The sequence below is a fragment of the Gavia stellata genome, chromosome 11 (assembly GCF_030936135.1).
Source record: "Gavia stellata isolate bGavSte3 chromosome 11, bGavSte3.hap2, whole genome shotgun sequence".
NCBI lineage: Eukaryota > Metazoa > Chordata > Aves > Gaviiformes > Gaviidae > Gavia > Gavia stellata.
The window spans coordinates 27,783,545-27,805,805 of NC_082604.1; the positions used below are offsets into that span (position 1 = coordinate 27,783,545).

General features: G+C 42.1%; 1 protein-coding gene across 1 annotated transcript in view; it reads left to right on the forward strand.

Annotated features, from left to right (window-relative positions):
- PPM1L (protein phosphatase, Mg2+/Mn2+ dependent 1L) overlaps positions 1–22,261 on the forward strand; it is a 100,467-nt gene that overhangs the window by 55,231 nt on the left and 22,975 nt on the right. Inside the window, exon 2 of the mRNA XM_059822890.1 lies at positions 20,891–21,065. Coding sequence (XP_059678873.1) covers positions 20,891–21,065 — 175 coding nt within the window. The remainder of the gene's footprint in view (positions 1–20,890; positions 21,066–22,261) is intronic.

Consider the following 22,261-nt stretch of genomic DNA (forward strand, 5'->3'; position numbering starts at 1 on the left):
TTCCACACACTGTGTGTCTGCCAGGTTTTTTTCCCCCAATATTTCCTGTTGGTATTTTATTTTTCTCTGTTTAGATTAGTTTCTGTCACACCCACAACATTCCCAAATCCTGTTGTATTCTTTTTTTGCTCAGTGTTGACACCACTTCTTTCAGCTGTACTCACGACACTGGGATTCTTTCAGATGTTGTTTTCTCATTCTCTGTTTGTGTCCCAACTTCAGTCGCCAAGAAACAGCCCACTTTTTGGTGCAGAAAGCCTTGACTCCAGCAGTTTCCTGCTCTAAATTATTTTCTCACATTTTTGTCCTGATCTGTCGAGACACTTCGAGTAGTATATTTTTCCACTCTGCTCTTCTCTTTTGACCTCACCACAGTTCATCCCTTTAGTATGTACTTCTGCTCAAAATAGAAAGTTTACAGTGGCGTTGGCAGAGAAGCAGTATTGCGGCGGCATTTAGAATGGCTGGAAATAAAGCTAGATGGCAGCGTGAAGGGTGGTCCAGTAGTTGAGATCGTGCAATGCCTGGAAGGATCGCGTTACCTAGATGGGTTTAAAAGCAACTGCATTTTTAGAGGATGTGCTGGAAGAATTGGGAAGGTTTAGACATGGTTTAGTTATCAAATATGGTAAAGAGAGCCAAGTCGGAGGTAACACCTTGGATACATCCTTCTAAGTATAATACTGTGGTTCTTCTGGTCTCTGGGATAAGGGGATGAGAGGAGGACTTGCGGGAGAAGATTAAGAGCTATGCTTCCGCAGCTTTATCTTGCACCACTGTGTGAACATCCCCAAGTAAATATTAAAGCTGTCTGACTTGGATTTTAGTTCAGAAAGCTCTGGAGAGTCAAAGTAGATTGGCAAGTCATCAGCATAAAGATTACAGCTGATTTGATTTCTATCAGTGGGACTCAGCCATGATCCTTGCCTTGGACAACCATTTTGAAACTCTCCTGAAAAATAACAGGTGGGATGGGAATAATTCTGTGAAAAAGATCCAGATGGAATAATTAGCAGCAGGGAAAAAAAAAAGAGAGTGGCATTAAAGCAGGCAAAATTTCAAGCAAGCAATACTGTCAGTGGTGGTAAAGTTACTGACAGTGATGTGGATGGAGGTGTCTGGGAAACGGGTCGGTAGAGACCTCCCCGCATCCGACCTTATCTGAGAGTCATCCCCAGTTATGCTGCTGATCTGCCTCTTTTGTTCTGGGCTCTGTTTTCTTTGATGGCACCTGCGTGTTTTGAAATTGTACCTTGAAATACATCTACTTGTTCGTGCCTCTCAGCAAATCTGTTTCTGCTGTGCAATCTGTACATAGTTTCTTCTGCCTCAAACTGTACCAGACACGGTACAAACTTGGATGTAGGGTCTAAGTACGAGGAACATGTTGGTTTAACACAAGCATTCTGCAGGGGAAAAAAATGTTGTTTATTTTACAAGGACTTAGAAGTATATAGCAGCAAGGAAATGCACTGCAGGAGAGGTGGGATTTGTAAAGTCTCAGGACAACAGACGGTATTCATTGCACGTTCAGGGCTGTATGTGCCTCTGGTAGCAGTCCAGACTCTGTTAGTGGAGCCTATTTGTGGTACACAGGTCCAGCTCAGTGTGCTTTAAGCTTTTACATCTTCCATCAGTTGTGTGGCATGGAAAAAAAAACAGGGGAGAGAATAGTGCTTGTGCAGGTGGAGTACAGGTAATGAAGAGGGAGGAGAGGGAAACTCAGAGTTTGTCCTCAGGGGAGAATACTGAAGTTAAGGGCACAGCACCAGGCTGAAAGACAGAGCATAGCATCTTGCCAAAGAGACCAAGTGCCTAAGAGTTTGGGAAAAGAAAATGAATGAATACAGAAAATAATAAATCAAAAACTGAGTGACAGCAAAAGCAAGATTTGCTACCAGCCCTTTTTGCTGAGAAAATAATCTTGATCTCACCAACTTCCTCAGAGGCTGTCAGCTAACTGAATCAGAAAAACATGAGTAATTTATTCGCAAGAGGCGGCTGCGGCTATTTCAATGAGTTTTGGAAAACGAAGGCTGTAAGATAAGCTGCTTGTTAGCCGTGTTAATCTGGTTCATAGGGAACAGCCATATTATACTTTGCTGTTGCTTTTGATGAAAATGTAAGCAATATTTTTCTTCTCACAAGATGCATTGTGTGCTGGAGTGCTGACAAGTGATGATCCGAAAGATGATGCATGTTCCCTGGAGTAAAGGATGCACAACTATTCCTGAGCTGATGACTGCAGGGTATGCATAACATGCTTTGTAGGAATAACTCTATTGCAAAAAAGCCTGGAAGGAACTTTTCCATCAGCTGTGGCCTCGAGCTCACCAGGGAGCCATGGGGTGATGGTTATGAGTTGGGGGTCTGACTTCTTAGCTCCTCTGTCAGCGTGCTGTGCAACCTCAGTCAAAACACTTACTTTCTCCGTGCCTGAGATTTCCTTTCTGTGGATAGGACACACAAGGGTGGTGATGGCTCATTCGTCTTCAGTCAAGGCATGTGCGTGACAGATTTCAACAAACTTAATATGCCAGGCACGTAGAAAGCAGTCCTCCAGATGTGCCCAGGTGGAAGGGGTTGGGTTTATGCACCTCAGGTTGATGGGTTAAAGCAGTGGTCCAGGTCCTGGGGCACTGCCGGCACTTGCCATTCTGCAAAACAGCAATCTCCCCACGAAATGAAAGCACAACCAGCCTTTATGTTATATAGGGTTTCTCTGAATTTCAAATCTGTTTCTCTTTAGAAACATTGGCTCAGGTTTGCTTAAATTTCTGTTTAAACTCCTGGAAGTTAAAGGTTGAATATTTTTGGGAACTTTCCAAAATATTAAGCTCTGTTGCGTAAGCTACTTCGCTACATACTCCTGATGAAAAGGTGTGTGCTTTTTGTCGTCTCAAGGCTTGCCGTGAAATCTGAAAACTTCAGGCTGTGTCACTTTAATATACAAACACGCTAAGCAATACAAAAGGCTTAAAATCAAAGCTGTGTTGTTATCTCTTCAGACCAGGAGCTTTTTCAAGGAGGTTCTAATGCAGAAGCAGAATAACTTCCAGTTGCGTCTTTGAAGTTTTTTTAGTGTGATATCATGGGTATTTAATCCATGCTGTGGCTGCTCTTAAAAATAGTAAAAAATTGCAAAGTGAAGCAGTACGGAAAAGAAGCTGTTTGAACATTTAATCAGTCTCACTTGATAGAGTCCCCTGGTTCTGTCCCAGTATGGAGTAAACCTGGTCACGGCTGTAACCTTAAGTCTGATGCTGCTGAAATGTCCCAGTTTAGGTGTAGTACAGTGTGATAATGTATAGAGATATAAATACTACTAAAGTGATGACTACAGCCTATGCTTTAATGTTATCCCAAGACTCAGGGCGTGCATTTGTGGTTAGAGTCGATGGAGAGGCAGCGTGTCCCTGGCAGAGGGGTCGGCTCGTAGCAGAGTGCTGCTTATTCACATCTGTAAATCAGCATATCGTGAAGTCACTTTTCTCCCCTTAGGTAAATGCATTCAAGGTTGCATTGAAATTATTTTGCTCGTGTTTGAGGGTGGGTTTTTTTTGCCTGTGCATGTTTAGTTTTCTGGTTTTGTGTTTGGTGGTTTTGTTCCACAATGGCATTAAACTCTGGCAGCTAAGGCAGGGAAAGAGGTGTTTGCTGAAACACTGGATCCTAATCCCAGCCACAGGGTTTCAGCAACAAGTCGTATGGCTGAATAATGTCCTTGCTCAGCCTCTGTTTCTCCATCTATTCAGTGATGAAAATAGCCTGAAATCTACTTGACCTTCTGCCCCATTAATAAGTGCCATTAACAACCCCTTGTTCTAATGAGCTAGAGAAACAAAATTACTGTGTACTATCATATTTGATTAAATGGTGTTTCAGAAAACTGTTGTTTAAACAGTAACTTATATTTCCCTGGCATTGGTTTAATCTTTCCTTTTTCTAACTTTGTTCCCCTTTACTTCCTCTTCTCCCTTTAACTAGTATCCCTTTGTTCTTTTTTCCTATGTCTGTCTCTTTCCTCCTTATTTTCCCTTCTTTGTTAATTTGCTGTAATTCGGCTGGTCAGGCACTAAAGTGATGTGAACGATACAGAAATACCTCCAAAGGTAGCTGCAATACTGCTTTTGTTGCTGCATCCATGAACGTGTGTGGGCAAAGCATCGGAGCACGTGGAGAGCTGGGGTGGATAATGGGAACTGAGGGATGCACAGGAAGGGCAAACGCTCCTCAAAGAAAGCAAGCAAACAAGTTGGTGCTCCAGATAAGGGTAAGATTGAAAAAGGAGGTGGAAAAACCCAGAGGCTTCTCCTGAACTCCGCACCTCTTTGCTGGTGGTCCGCTGCCTTTGCAAATGCCATCTGAGAAGGCACCAAGGGCAAGCCTGCTGCAAACAACCTCGTCGCTCTGCTCTGCTGTCGTTGCAGCCCGGTGGCAGGGTGCGCTTTCCACCCCGCTGCCCTGGACAAGCCATCGCACCTCGCTCTGCACACTTTGCTTTCCCACCCAGTGCAAACTTCTCTCCGTGTGCAGGTGCTGCCCACTTCGCAGGTGGGCTCTGTGCATGCATCTACCGAGAGCGTTAGCTGGTCCCCATGTGCTTACAGGCATTTGGGCTCAATAAGCAAAGATGTCTTGATCACACAGGCGAAAGAAATTATTTTTTTATTCTTTAACTATGTACATTTTTAGAGGGAAGACATAATAACATCCAGGCGTTGGTGTTTATCCTAACTGGAGGCCTGATTTATGCCTCTCTTTCTCTCAAGGGTACTGCTTTCAGTGTTTATGTAGTGAAATGGCACTAGAAAATGAACATGCATTGGAAACTATTTATGGATTTGAATTGGCTGCTTTTCTGGTTAATGAAGTCCCTGTCTTTGAGTCTGTGCCATTTAATTAAGTGGTTTATATAATTACTCTCTGTCATCAATTCTGTCCACTCTGGAAGGTTTGTGTTTTCTTACTGAAGAAGGTGTTTTGTTTAATGCTGGTCTGTAAGTCCTTCAACTTGGGAGGCAAAACAGCACACAAAAATGCAGAATCCCAAGGTAAAGACACTTTCTGTAGCAGGGTGGACTGAGTTGAGTGGGTTGAGATGTTGCTAAGGCCATTCTTTTTCTCCTCAGTTACTGATGTACCAAAACTTCCTCTTATTCCTCATCTTTTTAGGAAGAGGAGCTGCGATCCAGTCTCTGTGTCGATACAGACAACATCTGTGCGCTCTTGGCAGAATACCTAGCCTGGCTCTTTCTTTGCTAGAATCCTGGAAATATTTTGGGCTTTACATGCAGGTAGTACCTCTTCATGCCCTCAGTGGCTGCTTTGTGTAGCATCATTCGTAGCAGTGGAGTCTCTAAAGCATCTCTTGCTTCAGAGCCTTCTCTGCAATCTTACCTATGTGACCTGTTATCATGCATTGCTCATCAGAGGAAAAGTTTCCTTCTCAGCAGCGGCTACTTTGGTGGCAGAGTAGAGATTTCAGAATAACCTGGTTCTCCATAGGAGTTTATGGGGGACATCTTGCTTCTGACTGAACGGAGACCCCTGCGTGGAAGACACATCTCCAGTTTTCCCACTTGACCTTAGCTTGGTAAATTGAGTCAGATCCTTGCTTCTCCTGCTGTAACCTTTGGGGTTTTTTTAAATTGTTTTCTTTTTTTGTTTTTGTTTTCTTAAACCCTCGGATGTTCTCTTGATTCTCAAATTCCAGGCATAAGAACTAGACACAGGTTTCCATTACAATTCCATAATAACTTTACTACAATCAATCATTATTATTCATCTATTTATACATCTTAGGATTCCAGAAGCCTTTTTAAACACTGTGTCGAACCATAATCTTATGTTTCAGCTGCTTACCACCCACATGATCACCAAGTCTGACGGGCAAGAAAAATCTTTTTTCCTGGCAGACTGGTGTTACAGTAGCACACACGGAGAGGAGACAAAAGTTCGCTTTATTCTTAAATGGCGTTGGATTAGTTTTACATAAACTGTGAATGCAGTGCTTTCCTTGCTAGCTCCCAGCTCATTATTTGCAATGTGGGTCAATACAGTGGCCTTTTCAAATCTGAAGAGAGGAGAGGGCCTAAGGAAAAGAACCACAATTGCATTTAAACAGAGATCATTGAATCTCAGAGTTGTTATCTTTACAAATTTTAATTTCCATCTACATCGCTAAAGGAAAATGTCATCAGGCCCCTGTCTGATTGTATAAAGGACTACACGGCCACATTTTCCTCATTAACTCTTTGTGTGCAGGGTTTGTTCCAGCTTTTTAAGAGACAGCAGGGGACTCCGGTAAATATGGCTGGAACAAATTGCAGTTGTGTCATCTATTCATTAATCCCTCCAGCTCCTTGGAGCAAATGGCGCAGCAGAACTGCTTGGATTACCCTCAAGGCTCTGCGGCTTCACATACTTTCTTTCTCACACTGAAGTGGTTTATCTCGATTCTTGTCTCCTTCTCATCACAGCATTGGATGTAACCTGGGGCTAATTATTAATGTGATTTCTTAATACAGAATCTTTATAAGGTCACTCGTAAGAGAAATAGGGACCGAAATGAAAACTTAAGAATTTCTTCCAGCGTTAGACTTATCCTGTTTAGTAAAAGCCTTATCAGGACAGGACTTGGCTGTTGGGCTCCAGGGGACAACATCTGGTCAAAACTCCTGCTCCAGAACACAAATAGGTGACGCGCTGCCTGCTGCTGCAGTGTTTGGGTGTGCTGGGTCTCTAAGGTGGTGATGTGTAGGTGATTTATGACTGTGGAAGGCAAAATAATAGTACTTTATGTGTTGACACTTTGGAATTATTTGAAAATTCCTCTCCATTTTCTACTTGTTAAGTTTTCTGGAGTTTTGAAATTGTACTGGAATAATTTACAGAAATACTTCATTCGGGAGCGCTGGACTCAGTATTGGGAAAGGGAGCAGTGGAAGCCTTGCAGGTATCCACGTTCTTGGGGGACAATGTGCCCAGAGCAGCAGGGTGGGAACCAGTGTGTGTCTGATACTGTGCTTCCCCTATTCTTTTAAGTCCGTAAAAAAACCCCTTATACATTTGCTTTTTAGAATGAACCATACCTGTTTTCCACCCACAGTTATGAAAACGTAATGCAGAAGGGCAGGACTTTATTTACCTTGTACTGTGACTTAAACCCTGAGGAGTGACTTACAGATCGGCATCTGTGCACCTGCCTTTCTGCATGAGAGCCTGTAAATACAGAACAGCTCTGTACGAGCCATCTGTACGAATCACTTCAGCTAAAAGTAATCACACAGAATCACAGAATCACTAAGGTTGGAAAAGACCTGTCAGATCATCAAGTCCACCCACCACCCCAACCCCCCCATGCCCACTAAACCATGTCCCGCAGTGCCACGTCCACACGGTCCTTGAACACCTCCAGGGATGGTGACTCCACCACCTCCCTGGGCAGCCTCTGCCAGTGCTTCACCGCTCTCCCAGGAAAGACATTTTTCCTAATATCCAGCCTGAACCTCCCCTGGCGCAACTTGAGGACATTTCCTCTTGTCCTGTCGCTTGTCACTTGGGAGAAGAGACCAACACCCACCTCCCCACAACCCCCTTTCAGGCAGTTGTAGAGAGCGATGAGGTCTCCCCTCAGCCTCCTCCTCTCCAGACTGAACAATCCCATGGTCAGGACTGCAGTGAGCCTCGGTCTACCAGTCCCAACCAGTGTTCCTCTGAGCACCCTTCACACCGTGCATTCAGATGGTGGGTAACAAAGAGGACGTGAGCAATACTGGTACATTTCTGCGCTGGGGATTGTAGGAAATGCAAATTCCCAGCTGTATATAAGGTGTCTTGTGTGTTGCTCTCTTCATCCATCACCTGATAGCAATCCCTTGCTCCATCCTGGAGACATCGCAGTAAATATGAGTGCCCTGCCTGTGCAGTCCCCTGCTCTGCGTGACCGAGGTGGTATCGAGCTGAAGCTATTTAAGGAAGCGTTTGCCAAAACTGTGACTTTTACAGTGGGAAAAGCAGTTACTTGTTCCTTAACTTCGTTCTCTACATAAATTAAATTATTTGGACTAATTTTTTTGCAGAACAAGAATCTGAAATAGAATACAAGTTTCTGACCAGCTGGTTGAATTTTGGTAAAATTCTAAGCAGGTGAAAACAGGGTCTTCTTGGTCTCCTGCTTAATGAACTAGTTCTTAGAGTGTTTCAGCCCAGACCAAATCTTTCTAGTTCTTGTGATGATTTCTGCTTGGCATAAAGTGATGTCTCTAAATCAGGAGAGACCATTTAGACTAAAATATTTCACTATACTCACTCTTTCTTTGCTTGGAGAGAGAGAACAACGGCAGATAAAGAAGAACGCTTCTTGCTATTTAATTGAGTCTAATAGGCTATAAATACATTTTTGCCTCAACTAAAGTAGCAGAATGAAAGGCTTCTGGTATAACTGATTCTACATAAACCATCTTGCATCCCACTGCTATTTGGAAAAGCATCTGCACAGAAACACCTGTAGAAATCCCCTTGAGTGCTTTTAAGGCACTTTAATTGCTGATGAAGGCTTTCATTTCAGGATCTGCATCGATGCAAGGTTACAGTCGCAAAGTTTTAAACATCATTTTCTTGGGGGTTGCACAAAGTTGCAGTCATTTTGCAAAACTGATTTTTTTTTCACCTTCTATGTTGAACTTGATGAGCTCAGTAAAATATAAAAAGCAGTATTTTTCTATATCAAAACATGCTTGATGCCTAGCTTGCAAAATGAGCAGTTCAATACTCCTGTAAAATTAGTTGGTTTTATGACGTTTCAACCATTATTTTCAGTGTTATTTCTCTTTCTCTCACTTCTGTTTTTATACGCCAATATAAAAAAAAAGATCCCCCATTGCTTAGATTTGATTATAGTAATATAAGAAAATATTTCAGTTCTTCCTGGTTGAGTGAAATTTTTCTGACAGGTCTTCAGCAAATGCAATCCCTGCTGGTATAGATGTATAGGCGTTTTTATTTAGTAATCATTTGCGACCCTAAATTGTAATTTGGGACCAAGATTTTTCTGCACTGTTAACTGGTAACGGATAAGTATTTTCATGCATTTTTAAACCTTTTTTAACATTTCCTAATTTAATATTCAGCTCATCTATGTTAATAGTTACAACCAATTAGCATAAAAATTGGGTTAAATCTTGACATACCTTCTTTTTTAGTAATTCATTCAAACATATTTTGCTTTGTTCCATTAGCTAAGTCATGCCTTTTGGCAAATAGACATATTAGTCTCATATGCCAAATATTAATGTCCTTCAGATATGTCCATGTGGACATGGTAGTCATAATTATTGCTTTTCTTTTGTGTCTATGCTTCTGTCTTCCAGGTTTTATGAAATACATCACCTTTACAATAAGCTTCAGCTTCCTATTTGTTAAAACTAGCAGGAGTGTTATAAAACAAGTGCTTTGTCTGTGGCTAATTTTTGGTTTAATTTATCCACTGTGCTGGTTTTGGCTGGGGTAGAGGTAATTTTCTTCACAGTAGCTAGCATGAGGCTGTGTTTTGGATTTGTGCTGGAAGCAGTGTTGATAACACAGGGATGTTTTCATTATTGCTGAGCAGTGCTTACACAGCGTCAAGGCCTTTTCTGCACCTCACACCGCCCCACCAGCGAGTGGGCTGGGGGTGCACAAGAAGTTGGGAGGGGACACAGCCGGGACAGCTGATCCCAACTGACCAAAGGGATATTCCATACCGTATGATGTCATGCTCAGCATATAAAACTGGGGGAAGAAGAAGGAAGGGGGGGACATTCGCAGTGATGGTGTTTTTCTTCCCAAGTAACCATTACGCGTGATGGAGCCCTGCTTTCCTGGAGATGGCTGAACACCTGCCTGCCAATGGGAAGTAGTGAATGATTCCTTGTTTTGCTTTGCTTGAGTGCCTGGCTTTTGCTTTACCTATGAAACTGTCTTTATCTCAAACCATGGGTTTTCTCACTTTTACCCTTTTGATTCTCTCCCTCATCCCACCGGGGAGGAGATTGAGCGAGCGGCTGTGTGGGGCTTAGTTGCCAGCTGGGGTTAAACCACAACACCCACTAATCTGAATTCTTCTCCTAAAAAGGGCATGAATAATAATTGGCTTCCTAGCACAATTAAGATTCAGAGTTTGTATCTGTGCATATGTGATTTAAGTGCTAATGCATTTCCTTTTATTAGGGTAATAACTCCTCTTATTCTCTTTATTCTTAATATATTTACTAAACATTTTTGGGTGCATATATGCAGTTGTCTAAACAACCAGAATAAATATTCTGGATAGAGTAGCCATCCCAATGAATTCTCTGGAAATTTTTTTAGAGTCACAGAAGGGCTGAGGTTGGAGGTGCCTCTGGAGACCATCCAGTCCAACCTCTGCTGGAGATGGGGCAGCTGGAGCAGGTTGCTCAAGAACTTGTCCAGTTGGGCGTTGACTGTCTCCAAGGATGGAGACTCCCCAGCCTCTCCAGGCAACCTGCCTCAGTGTTTGACCACCCTCACCATGAAGAAAAGTTTTTTCTTATTTTTAAATGGAATTTCCTGTATTTCAGTTTATGCCCGTCACCTCTTGGCCATTCACTGGGCACCACTGAGAAGAGCCTGGCGCCATCGTTTGTGTTTGTACACATGGATAAGATCCCTCTGAGCCTTCTTTTCGTTGGGCTGGACAGTCCCAGCTCTCTTAGCCTCTCCTGGTACAACAGATGCTTCAATCCCTTAATCATCTTCAGGTCTCTTCACTGGACTCACTCCAGTATGTCCCTCTCTCTGGTATACTGGGAAGCCCAGCACTGGACCCAGCACTCCAGATGCCTTTCACCAGTGCTGAGCAGAGGGGAAGAATCACCTCCCTTGACCTGCTGGCAACGCTCTGCTTCAGGCAGCCCAGTGTGCTGTTGGCCCTCTTTGCTGCTAGGGCACATTGCTGGCTCATGTTCAGCTTCTTGTCCACCAGGACTCCCAGGTCCTTCTTCAACCACCTTTCCAGCTGGTTAGCCCCCAGTGTGTACTGGTGCATGGGATTGTTCCTCCCCCAGGGGCAGGACTTTGCAGTTCCCTTTGTCAAACTTCATGAGGTTCCTGTTGGCCCATTTCTCCAGCAGGTCCAGATCCCTCAAACTGGCAGCACATCCTTCTGGTACATCAAGTGCTCCTTCCAGTTTTGTATCATCTGCAAAGTTGCTGAGGATGCAGTCTGTCCCATCGTCCAGGTTCATTGATGAGAATATACTTGATTTCATGGCGAGTAGGATTTCACTTCATGGCTGTGTGAATCGAAGCATTTGATTGTTTCCATCATTAATAACAATTTTAATAGCGGTTAGCCAAAACTTACAAGAAGAATATATGTTTTGACTTGATATACATGCTGTTTTGAATACTTTCAAATCAATGCAGTGTATATTAAAGGGATTAAACTCGCGTTGCATGATAGACTTCAGGATAATTATAAATAGAAGTTGTTGAGTGGGTATATTCATAAGGAGAGCCATGCATTTCAGTATAATCAACTGTAAGTCTATATATCTAATATTGCACAGTGTAGGCCATAAAAGAATATTTAGGGGCTACATGAACTGTACGTGAGATCTCAAGGCAGTGGTGAGCCAATTAGCGTAATGCAAATGGTTAATAAAAGTAAGGAAGTGGTTTTGGTATTAGTAAGTCCTCCTCCATGGTGTGTTGCCTTGCTTGTGATGATTACCCCTAAAGAACAAAGTTGGAAAATAGGAGTGTTCAAAGGAGAACCATATGAATGCTTGAAAAGATTAGAAAGCATGCACGATAATGTGACATGTGATAATGTGCCATTCAGTGAGCTCCATCTATTGAGTTTATCAATGAGAAGCTAATGGAGTTATTTGATCAATTTGCATGTATTTACATGAGAAAGAGGAATGTAGGTGAGCAGACGTTTTACTTGATTCAGTGGCTGAAAGTCATAGATAATAGCAGATTCAGATTGGAAATAACGTGAACATTTTCTGTGGTATGCGAATTTATCCTCTAACAGTACAGATAATTAACTTCCAAGGGCTATGGAAGATTCTCTGTCTCTGAAACAGTGTCGAATATTTTCCAAAATGACTTATTCATTCAAACAATGAGACAGGGAAGTGCTGTGGTCCTGATTCAAGATGCCAGACAAGATAATCATAATGCTCCCCCTTGCCTTGATAAAATTAATCTTTTAATTAGGTGTCCAGATTCCAGAGCAATCCTTGTAGCTCTGCCAATTGCAGTGAAACCTCTGACAAATCAGTCTCTGTGCTTTGTTTCTTTCCTCGTCTGTAGAATGACTGACTGCTTGGCTATATCACATGGAGCATGTTTTTGTTAATTTCAATTAATTAATTAAAATTACTTATTAAAAATGATGACTTGTACAAGTATTTCACTAACCGCTCCCTCATTGGAAGATGGAAAATAGTTGTTTTGCATTTATTCTCACCTCTTCTGATCCATGTCCTAGATTAATGAGTACCATGCCAACATTCGCGTGTACGCTCGCTGCAATGTCACACATTTCTATATGACTAATGTTGGGGGGAGTGGGAGGGAGAACAGAACATGTAATTTTTACATTACAAATTTTGTTGACTTACTTGCTTCCTATTCTAGGACGTTTAAATAAGTCTATTTAAGAAGTGAGTGACAAGTGCTCTCATAGGGAAGAAACTAAAATGCGTAATTTAAAGCCATAAATCATCATCTTTTTTTATTCTTATCCTTTCTGTTTGGTGGTATGGTTACTTGGATTGCTTGTAGCCATAAGTCCACATATAGACTGTGTCAAAGAGGATCAAGCTCTCCATGCTCAAAGCATAAAGTCAGAGCAAAGCTCCACAACAGATGGCCTTTTCTTTCCATTTCATGGACACCAGTTCTCACTGGGCAATTCATTATTTTCTACAGTTGAAGCAGCTGTGGATTACTGTAATTATGGATTTAATATATCTATGACAATCCAGTGTGAATACTAATTTGAACTTTATACATCTCCTTGGAATCAGGTTAATTTTCTCATTATTATATAGCTTCTGATTAACTAAAGATGTTTGTGAGGCTAATATTTTTTCTGCTACAGAAATAAATTGTGCACGGATTGCAAAATAATAGTGGTGGGTTTGGTGTTCAGTCTTGTTGAAAGTCCTAGGAGAGAATTCCTATGTTCCCCAAATGTCTTCAGGTATCACGCTTTTGCTAATAACCTTGTTTTAAATTGTGCGTTTGGCTTTCCTAGGATACATATTGATGAATAGTAAATTATTTACTTGAATATTTATTTTGGAGAAAAAAGACACTTTTTAATAGAAATAATAGGCTAAGTGTACCAAAAGTTTGTGTTACAGGAAAACTCTACTAACGGGTTTCTGTTGGCGTGTTTGTTCTTTAAATAGTTCCTTGCTTTAGAGGGCAAAATGTTTGTCTTGGTGCCGTTTGTAGATCTTGTGTTATCCTCTTGAGAGTAGATTATGTTTTGCTGCCCTATGTTTTCCTTTTGAGTAACTATTCATAGCGTCATGTCCTTATTCCACGAGATTTGCCTCAGCAAAATCCCACTGACTTCAGTGGAGTTATTTGTGGTTCATGCTGATGAAGGAGAGGCATCTGATCCTAAATACCGAGTGTGAGATGCGAGAGTCAGGGCTGATGTATGTATATTTCTCTGAAATGAGTTGAAGTGGCACATGTGGGCCTGGAGGCAGAATTTTTGTATCTATTTCAATCAACACCAGCCTTTCCTACATTGCAGTGTGAATAGGTTGAGAAGATGGTTTGTCTGCAGTAAGTTTTGCTCTCAGGGAGGCAGGAACCCAAAGAATATTCTTTAACCATTTCCTTCCTATAGTAAGCACCCAACAAAGCATCGGGATGCCGAGAAACGACTGGTAAAGTTTTATGACTGGTTTGTGAATACAGTAAAATGGGAAAAAACACTCCATACACTGCACCGCGTTTGAAAGTGGCAGGGATGGGCAGGGGGAATGTGCTCATGAAGTTGCCCTGGTTCACCCCTGGAAGCAGGGACGTCTCTCTACCAGGATGAAATGGGTCAAGGGGAGATGGACTTTCAAGTCTTTTATTTAATCTGAGATGTGATTTCTCTAACCTAGCAATCTGATTTTTTACATATATATTTTTGTACTGTACTTTTTTGAAGTAAACAGGAAAGCTTTATAGCATTATTACAAAAAATGACTAGCAGACTCTCTGGAATACATTTCTTGTCCACAACCTTATTATACCATGGTTTTTACCATCCTACCGGGAGATATCTAATAAGCTAAGTGCACTGTTCTTAGAATAATGAATTGTGTGGTTCGGGTTTTTTTTTTTTAAATATGTGAGTCCAGAAACTTGTATATAAAAGTATTTTTCCTAAGGAGCACTAGTCTAAAATGGGGAATGAGAAATTCCCAGTGGGATCATTATATATTTCCAATAGCACCTCTAGTTGAAATCTTTCCCGTGAGCTGGGGTGGCAGCAAATGAAGGTCGGGTGGTGGCAGTGACAGGCTTCCACACCCTGTCTCTGCTTCCCAGGAGCGGCAAACACACGTGGCGGGTCCGAGGGGACTCTGGAGATGCATTTTAGTCCTGGAAGTCTCTGAAATGCTTAATCTGCGTGGGATTCAGCATCCTAATTTACATGGAAGGCTATTTCTCTGGGATCCCCTAAGGCTTAAGAGAATAGCATGAAAGATTTGTCTGTGCTGATGATGTGATCAGTGGTACTAAGACTTTCAAGCACGGGCATGTTTGCTGGAATGAGCAAGGGAGCATTTGCTCCCTAGACTGCCGTTGATAGGAACTGAATTAGCAGGTCTCCTGACACCCTGAGAGAACCCCTTTGCTCTCTGCGCCTTACAAATCTTGGTGCTCTCGTGTGCGTAGAAATCATTTGATCTTTTATCCCGTTTTTTAGGCATCAAAGATAAACTGACTGGTCTGTAGTTCTGTTTCTCTCCCTTCATACTATTTTAAAAGTAGCCCCGACATTTGCCCTTTCCAAATAATGTGTCGCTATCCTCTGTGAATTTTCGAAGACAAAGGTCATTAAAGAGATTGTTTCAGCCCATTACCTGTGTATACCTGAATGAATTTCATCTGGCCCAGCCAGCTGGAAAATATCTAATCTTTGTAAGCACTTTCCAACATGTTCTTTCCCTATTCTGTCTTGAGATTTTGGTTGTTTGCCTCTGGTATTAGCTGCCAGTTGAATGCAGCAAGGTAAAGATAGTGAGTACTGTAGCAAAAAAAGACATGAAATACTTCAGCTTTTATGGCATCATCTGTCAGTAGCTTTTCTACTCTGCTGAGCAGTAGAGCAACATTTTGCCTGGGTTTTTTCTTACTACAAATGGACTTGTAGAACCTTTTCTTGCTACCTTTGCTAGCTCCAAGTAATTTTTTTCTTTAGTCTCCATTTGTTTCTCACTGTTTGTTATTCTTTTATACTCACATGGTATTCTGACTGTGTATATGTGTCCTTCTTGAGTTTGAGATCACTGAGCAGCTTATGACTTTGCCAGGTGAATTCCTAGGTTTTTTCTGCATTGGGGTAGTTTTCACTCACATAATTTCTGTAAGGAAATGTTTGCTCCCCATACCTTCTTTTCTCCTTTGACTTGCAGCTGTTGGTCCTTTTGTACTGTCAAGCCTCAGAGATCATCAGGTGTCCTTCCTTTAAAGTCCTTTGCCTTTATTATGTTGCTTTCTCCTTGAAGAATTAATCGTCACCTTCATGCAAATTGTCTTTTGCCTTCCTTATCTTAGGGGACTTCTCAGTGCTGGAACATCCCGCACCCAAACCGTGGTCTTTGCTACTATCACCAACACACTCCAAGGTTGCTGGTCAACCTGTGCTCTGAAATATATTTCCTATAACATATCTGAGTAGTTGCAGTACTTCGTTACATCTTGTGCTTTGGTTGATTATTCCAGTTCCTGGTTAAAAAAACCCAACCTCTCTACTTCATTTTTCATTCGGTGCCAGGTGGACCTGTGCTATGGTAGTGCCCTCTGCTTCTTTTTTTTACATGGTGACTTTTGGCAGGTCTGTCTCCCTTTCACAGACTGGACCTAGAAGAGCAAATACTCTCGATGTGCAGGGCTCTTCTTTATTTCTGTAGCCTTCTTTCCCAGTGAGTTATATCATCTGTATTAACAATCTAGTCTTGTGAATTATTTACTGAGCTTCTCTTATTACCCAATTATATTATAGTTTTGATACTGTACTAATTTCCTTCCAGCTCCTTTTGTGTATTCTCCACGATTCTTACCGAGATGTCAAATAGGGTCCACAGATCAATCCCATTTTGCTCTTCATCATGTTTCCTTCCCATGAGATTATCATGGCGACACTGTCTTCTGTAGGGTTTACACCCTTCTTCATTTGTTGTACCCACCTCAGGCTTTTATTTGTCAAACTCACTTGATCCTACTTAAAAAATTATTTTCCTGAGCTAAACCAGGAGGTGAACAAAGTTGAAATTCTTCTTTTTCATAAGGTGAACTCTGTTCTTGCCCAGCAGTTCATGGTGTATCATCTCTGAAGCAGGAAACTTGTAGTGAGCCACGCGTCTTTGAAGGGGAGGCAGACAATGTGTGAAAAGGAGAGGCAGCAAGGTGCAATAGAGGAATCTTGGTGTTTTTTAAATCCTTCAGTGGTGTACGTGCTACGCCAGCAATACCACACTCTAAAATGGATCCTGTATTTTCCCATAGTCTCTGGATGTTTGCAGTAGCCGGGCAGGCAGAATGTATTGTCTCAAGAATATTAAGATCATAAATTTGTGGTTTCCCTCCTCTCCCTGTAAGTCACGGGAGTCGATGTGGAGTGCGGGCTTGAGGCAATAAAGTCTCCCTCTTCCATTTTTTAAATTGGAAATCTCTGTTTATAAATAATGGCTGTTCTAGCTAATTAGATCCTTCACTTGCTTGATGTGCCAGTGTGCTGATCTTGCCATAGCTTGTTTGCAGTCCTCGTTTTTCACGGGGTCATGGAGCTGCTTAACACTTGCTGTCTTAATTAACGTATTTTGTCATAGAGTACTCGGGCCACTTCTTGCATGTTTACACGTGTGCCCATGGAGGTGTATCTTCTCTGTGTGCAAGCATTTGCGTGGAGAGTCGCATAATTTGGGAGCTGGTCCCGATGCTTTGCCGTCCTGCTCCTCCTACCCAACCCCACCGCAGGGCGAACAGCAAGCAGATTACCAGGGCATCACCACTTGGAGAGGTTTTTCCACTGCCCGGCGTTCATCCGATGATAATACGATTTAATGAGACCTGCTTGAGTGTTTCAAGTGCCAGAAATACGCAAGGTCTCTGTGTTTGCGTTGGTGAAAACCTGAATTTTAAAGGTCGAGCGGGTTGGTAAAGCCAGGCTATGGGATGCGTTGAGCTGTAGCAGCCTGCAGAAGCTGATTAGGATGAGCAGGGACGCAACTGTCCCTTATGGGTATGGTGGTCTTCTGCATGCCAAATACTCTACCATGTGTTGAAAGCCTTTCTGAAATCACCCAGTATAACTGTAAGGAGACTGCTTTGTCAAGCCGCCACTTGACTTTTGAAGTAGCTTCATAAAGAAGCCTTTGATTAACTGTTTTAGACCTTTACTTCCCCACATACAAAGGAGCTGCCAGAAGGGTACACTTCAGAAAAGCAGAGCAAATTTTAGCAGGCAGTTAGCATAATTTATAAAAAGACATTTTACTTTGGAGATGTATTTCTCATCAATTAAAAAACATAGGCAAATTTGGTAGTTACAGAAGGGTGCTGGCTGCATTTGAGGTTCAGGTTACTAAACAGTGAGGGGTTTCAGCATTTCCTGGCGTGATTTTTACGTAGGGGCTTTTTTTAGTGAATAGAGAAAAATGTGATTTTTTTGTGAATAAGCTCTGCAAGTATATCTCATTGTATGTAGATACTTTAAAATTTATTCTATATAGATGAAATATTAGTTTTCCATGGTAGGATGAAATATCCTGAAGTCAATTAAGGTATTAAAGTCAATCCTGTATTTAATTTGGAGAAGGGTGCTTCAGACTGAAAACAGATTCACAGGGGATGCTGCAGTTTCAATTTTATAAAAGAAATGGATAAATTCCTGCCAGAATATAGGAGGTTATCGTGACCGCGAGACGTGACAGTTCAGCCATGTGCGTTTCTGTTACGCTGTTGTTTTGAAGCAGTGATCTGCGTGAGCAGGACCGCCGTTTCTTTGCGTTTCTCACTGCTGCGGTGCCTACGGCTCCAAGTTGCTTTCTCGTAGGGGTGGTGATGAGGAAGACTGACCAGCAAATGTTGTACAATTAGTTGTACCTATAACTAATGGCCGAGGTCAGGTGTTTTCCAGGAGCAGGTAGGTTTTTAATTCCTTCCTGCAGGAGTAAGAGGGACCAGACAGAGGAAAAGACGGTAAAGCTATTTTGAAGCCTCAAAGTAGTAGTGAAATGGGTTTTTTCCCCTAACTTCTGCCTGTGACACAAATACATATATTAATGAAAATAGAGTTCATGAGAGCGGGAGGGACCCCAGTGCTGGCTGGAGGAGGAGCAGCCGAGCAGCCGGCGTGGTGGGATGCTCTGCCGGCAGGATGCCCCTGAGCAGCATCCCAGCAAAGGGGTCTCTGGGCTGCAGTCCACACCAAAATCCATAAGGAATGCAAGGAGGGTTCTGATCTACTCAGAAGTTGAATACTGTGGTCTGTGCGATGAGAATTGAGGTAAGATGGAAGAGCGTGGAAATGGTGGAAGTCTTTCTTTTTAATTTTTTTTTTCATTTTTGTTTGCCCAGTAGCCTCTTGGTTTCTTTAATATCAAGCACGTGCATAAACACATGCACTCATGGCCTCACGCTTTTATTTTTTTTAAAATATTCCAGGTACTGGAAGTGACTTTTTAAAACCAAGATGAAATTACTTTTGTAGTGAGTAGAATATAGTACTATCTGTCTCATAGCTGCAGTGCAGCTAGGGATGTAATTACTGAGATGTGGCTGATCACCTTTCTTGCTAGAAAAGGAGAGGAGTTTGTATCAGTTCCATCATTGCTTTATGGTTTAAATCTTTAATGACATCTAGACATAATGTGAAAAGCAGTGAACTAAGCAAGAGCGTTGGGTTTTGCTTCTCACCAAGGGGGAAAAAAAACCACCTGTGAGATCACACTTGAAACCAGGGTAATCCACAGCCTCGATGCCTATGGAAAAACCTGACAATTGGGCTGCACATGGCTCGCACCAGCTGCCCGTCATGCCGACCATGGCCAACCTCCCAATGGTCTTCCCATCTGCTTGTACCCATCTGTCTCTTGACTTTTACTTGGGCTGCAAGATCTTTGGGACAGGATGGGTATTTTTCCTTAGGTGTTTATAACCAGTAGTAGCGTACAAATATTCCCTTGGCTGGCGCGACGTATTTCAGAAAATGAGTATGTATAAATTCTTCTTTTGTTTTCTGCTCTTCAGAATTGCTGCCTTAGGGAGAGCACAAAAATACCACCCCGCAGAGTAAAACCTCTTCTCAAAGGAAACATTAAACACAAACGCCTGAACTTGGACAAAAATAATTAGTATACAGTGTATCTTTTGGCCTTCCCTTGGAAGAACACTACTATTAATATGTAAGATTAAATAACGCTGTACTCATGTGAAGAGTTCATTTAGTTTTCCTAGAATAACTTCATTCGTCTCACGTGGCTTAGCTTGCAGAAAAATTGACCACAACTTCAGTGATATTTTAAGGTTGCAATTTAATAGGCAATTGACTTCGGAAAACTAAATATAAACCCAGGAAGAGCCTGTTGCTGAGTAGAAGTAACTTCTGGTCAGTTCCAGGCCTGAAATAATATAACCTTGTTATCATTTGCTTTTCTCTTTTGTCTTGAGGTTGGCAGGAAAGCTGGAGCACTGGGCAGCAGCCTTTGCTACATCTTCCTTTTCCAGTTATGTTTATATCAGAGATGGAAAGCAGAAAAAAAACCCCAAACCCACGCCAGGAAGAGGGCCTTTCTGTTCCCTCTTACAGTGGGAGTGTAATACTTGCAGGAGAGGGATGCTAATGCTTAAAAAGCAGAAAGCTGCTTTGTGTTTGGATCCCACCAAGGTGTCTGAGCCCAAGCCCCCGAGGGAGAGGGCTGCTCCAGTGGTGGCAGGGATCCTGGGGGGACCGACACCTCTCCAGAGGCAGATGCTCTTCGTAGTTACTACCATTTATGTTTTTGCACAAGGCTCCATAACATCGGTACAACCATGCCACCTTGTGTTAATGTCTGTTTCCTTATGGCCTTGAGCAGTCAGAGAAAAACATTTGAGAGAATTTGCTGTGTGTGGATGCGGGTATATATGTCGGGTTTTAATGCTGTTAGAGGTTCACTTCTACCTCCCTGTCTGAGCCTGGTTGTGTGTCAGTAGCAGGTGAAGTGATTCCACTCTGTCACTTTGTAGTTCAAAATTTAGAATAAAGACATTATATTTCATAGTTACAGTTTCAAAATATGTTAACGATGAAGAAGTTGAGCTACTGTGGTATGTGTCTAGTCCAGCATGGGTGACTCTTTCTGGACTGCCGTAAACTCCCTGCTGAAGAGTGGGTTATGCCTCAGCTTGGGGGAATTTGGTCCATTATATCTCCGACTCCATGGAAGTTTTGGGCAGGCAGGGGTCATTTTGGCAGAGAAATGACCTGTGGAATTTGCACCATGGAGTTAGTAGCATTAAGAGTGTTCTATTGTGAGGAGTTACATTTGAGAATGCTTTAAATTAAAAAAACCCAAACATTGCGATGGAGATGTGTAAAGCTTTTCAAAAGAAAATGTATTAATTAAACCTTTGCCTCTTTTCTGCATAGTCGGCAGCAGAATATGTGAAGTCCCGCCTGCCTGAAGTCCTAAAACAACATCTTCAAGACTATGAGAAGGACAAGGAGAACAGTGTGCTGTCTTACCAAACCATCCTGGAACAGCAGATTTTATCAATTGATCGAGAGATGCTGGAAAAATTGACCGTAACCTATGATGAAGCAGGTATATTTCTGTTTCTTTCTAAGTTACATTTTACTGAAAAAAAATTGCTCATTTTCAGTCTTTCTCCTGAACCCTAGTGCTTGTGCTGGCAGATTGAACTTTGTCCTCACAGGCATGAGGTGACTCAGTGAAACATTTCTTTCTCCTAAAATCAAGTTGAGATAGAAAATTTTCCACTTCAGTCATTGAATGCTAACTAGCTGAAAGGACAGTTATTTTTCTAACAGCGCTTTGTCCTTTGTAACGCACTGGTGTTGATTGATCTCGCTGTGCCTCTTTATTGTCTCTGCAAGTGGTGCGACCTGGTTTCTGCTGGTTTCTCCTTCACTGCTAGCTTATTTTTGGGGCTCGCTTAGCTAAGAGTGTACTGGATAGTCACAGAATCTGATTTTCAAATGTGACATGATGCATGTGGATAGCCAAAACCAGATAACGTGTAGAGTGTTGGAGGCATTTTAACAGTGTGGTTACAGGGGTGTTCAGTTTTGATATTTGCATCTTGATAATTTGGAGGTTTTCTTAGTTATAGCTAATACTTTTTACTAGCATTTTGTTTCAAAGTAGTTAGAAGTGTCTTCCAGCTTTTGGATCCTTCACAGAGTTGTCCTGATGGATGGTCTTCTTTACAGTTACAGAGAAAAAAAAGACACTGTTGATGTTTTTCGCTGATCTTCCAAAATAGCCACCAATACCTGCTATATGCCCACTCCGCTGAACCTTTCCAAGTTTCTCAGTGTTTAGATACCTTGCAAAGAAAGAATCAAACAAAAAGAACAGTTCATTATTTTACTGCTGAATTATTGTTCATGGCAGCAAGTGGACTGGCAGTGTGTACGGAGGTCTGTATGGACGAGCCGTGTGTTTCCACTCCAGGTGTGTGCATGCTTGTCTCACTGCGCTCCCCCCCAGTAGCACATCTCTCGGCATCCTTCATTTCTTAGCTTTATCTGAAAGACGCTGCTCTCTGTTTCTCCACTTTAACCACTCACAGCTGAGAGCTACACCACGCCGTCTCCTTTTATCCACAGCCCTACCAATCAGCCTCGGGCAGCCCTGTTGTACAAAAAGAGAGTTTATACTTAGTGTGTCCTCATTTGGGGGATTTTCTTAATCCCTGGTGGCACTTTCTTGTTCTGTTATTTCCCCTGATGGTACCTGGCACTGTGGTGCCCTTGGGGAACTGTGCTGAGCTCAGC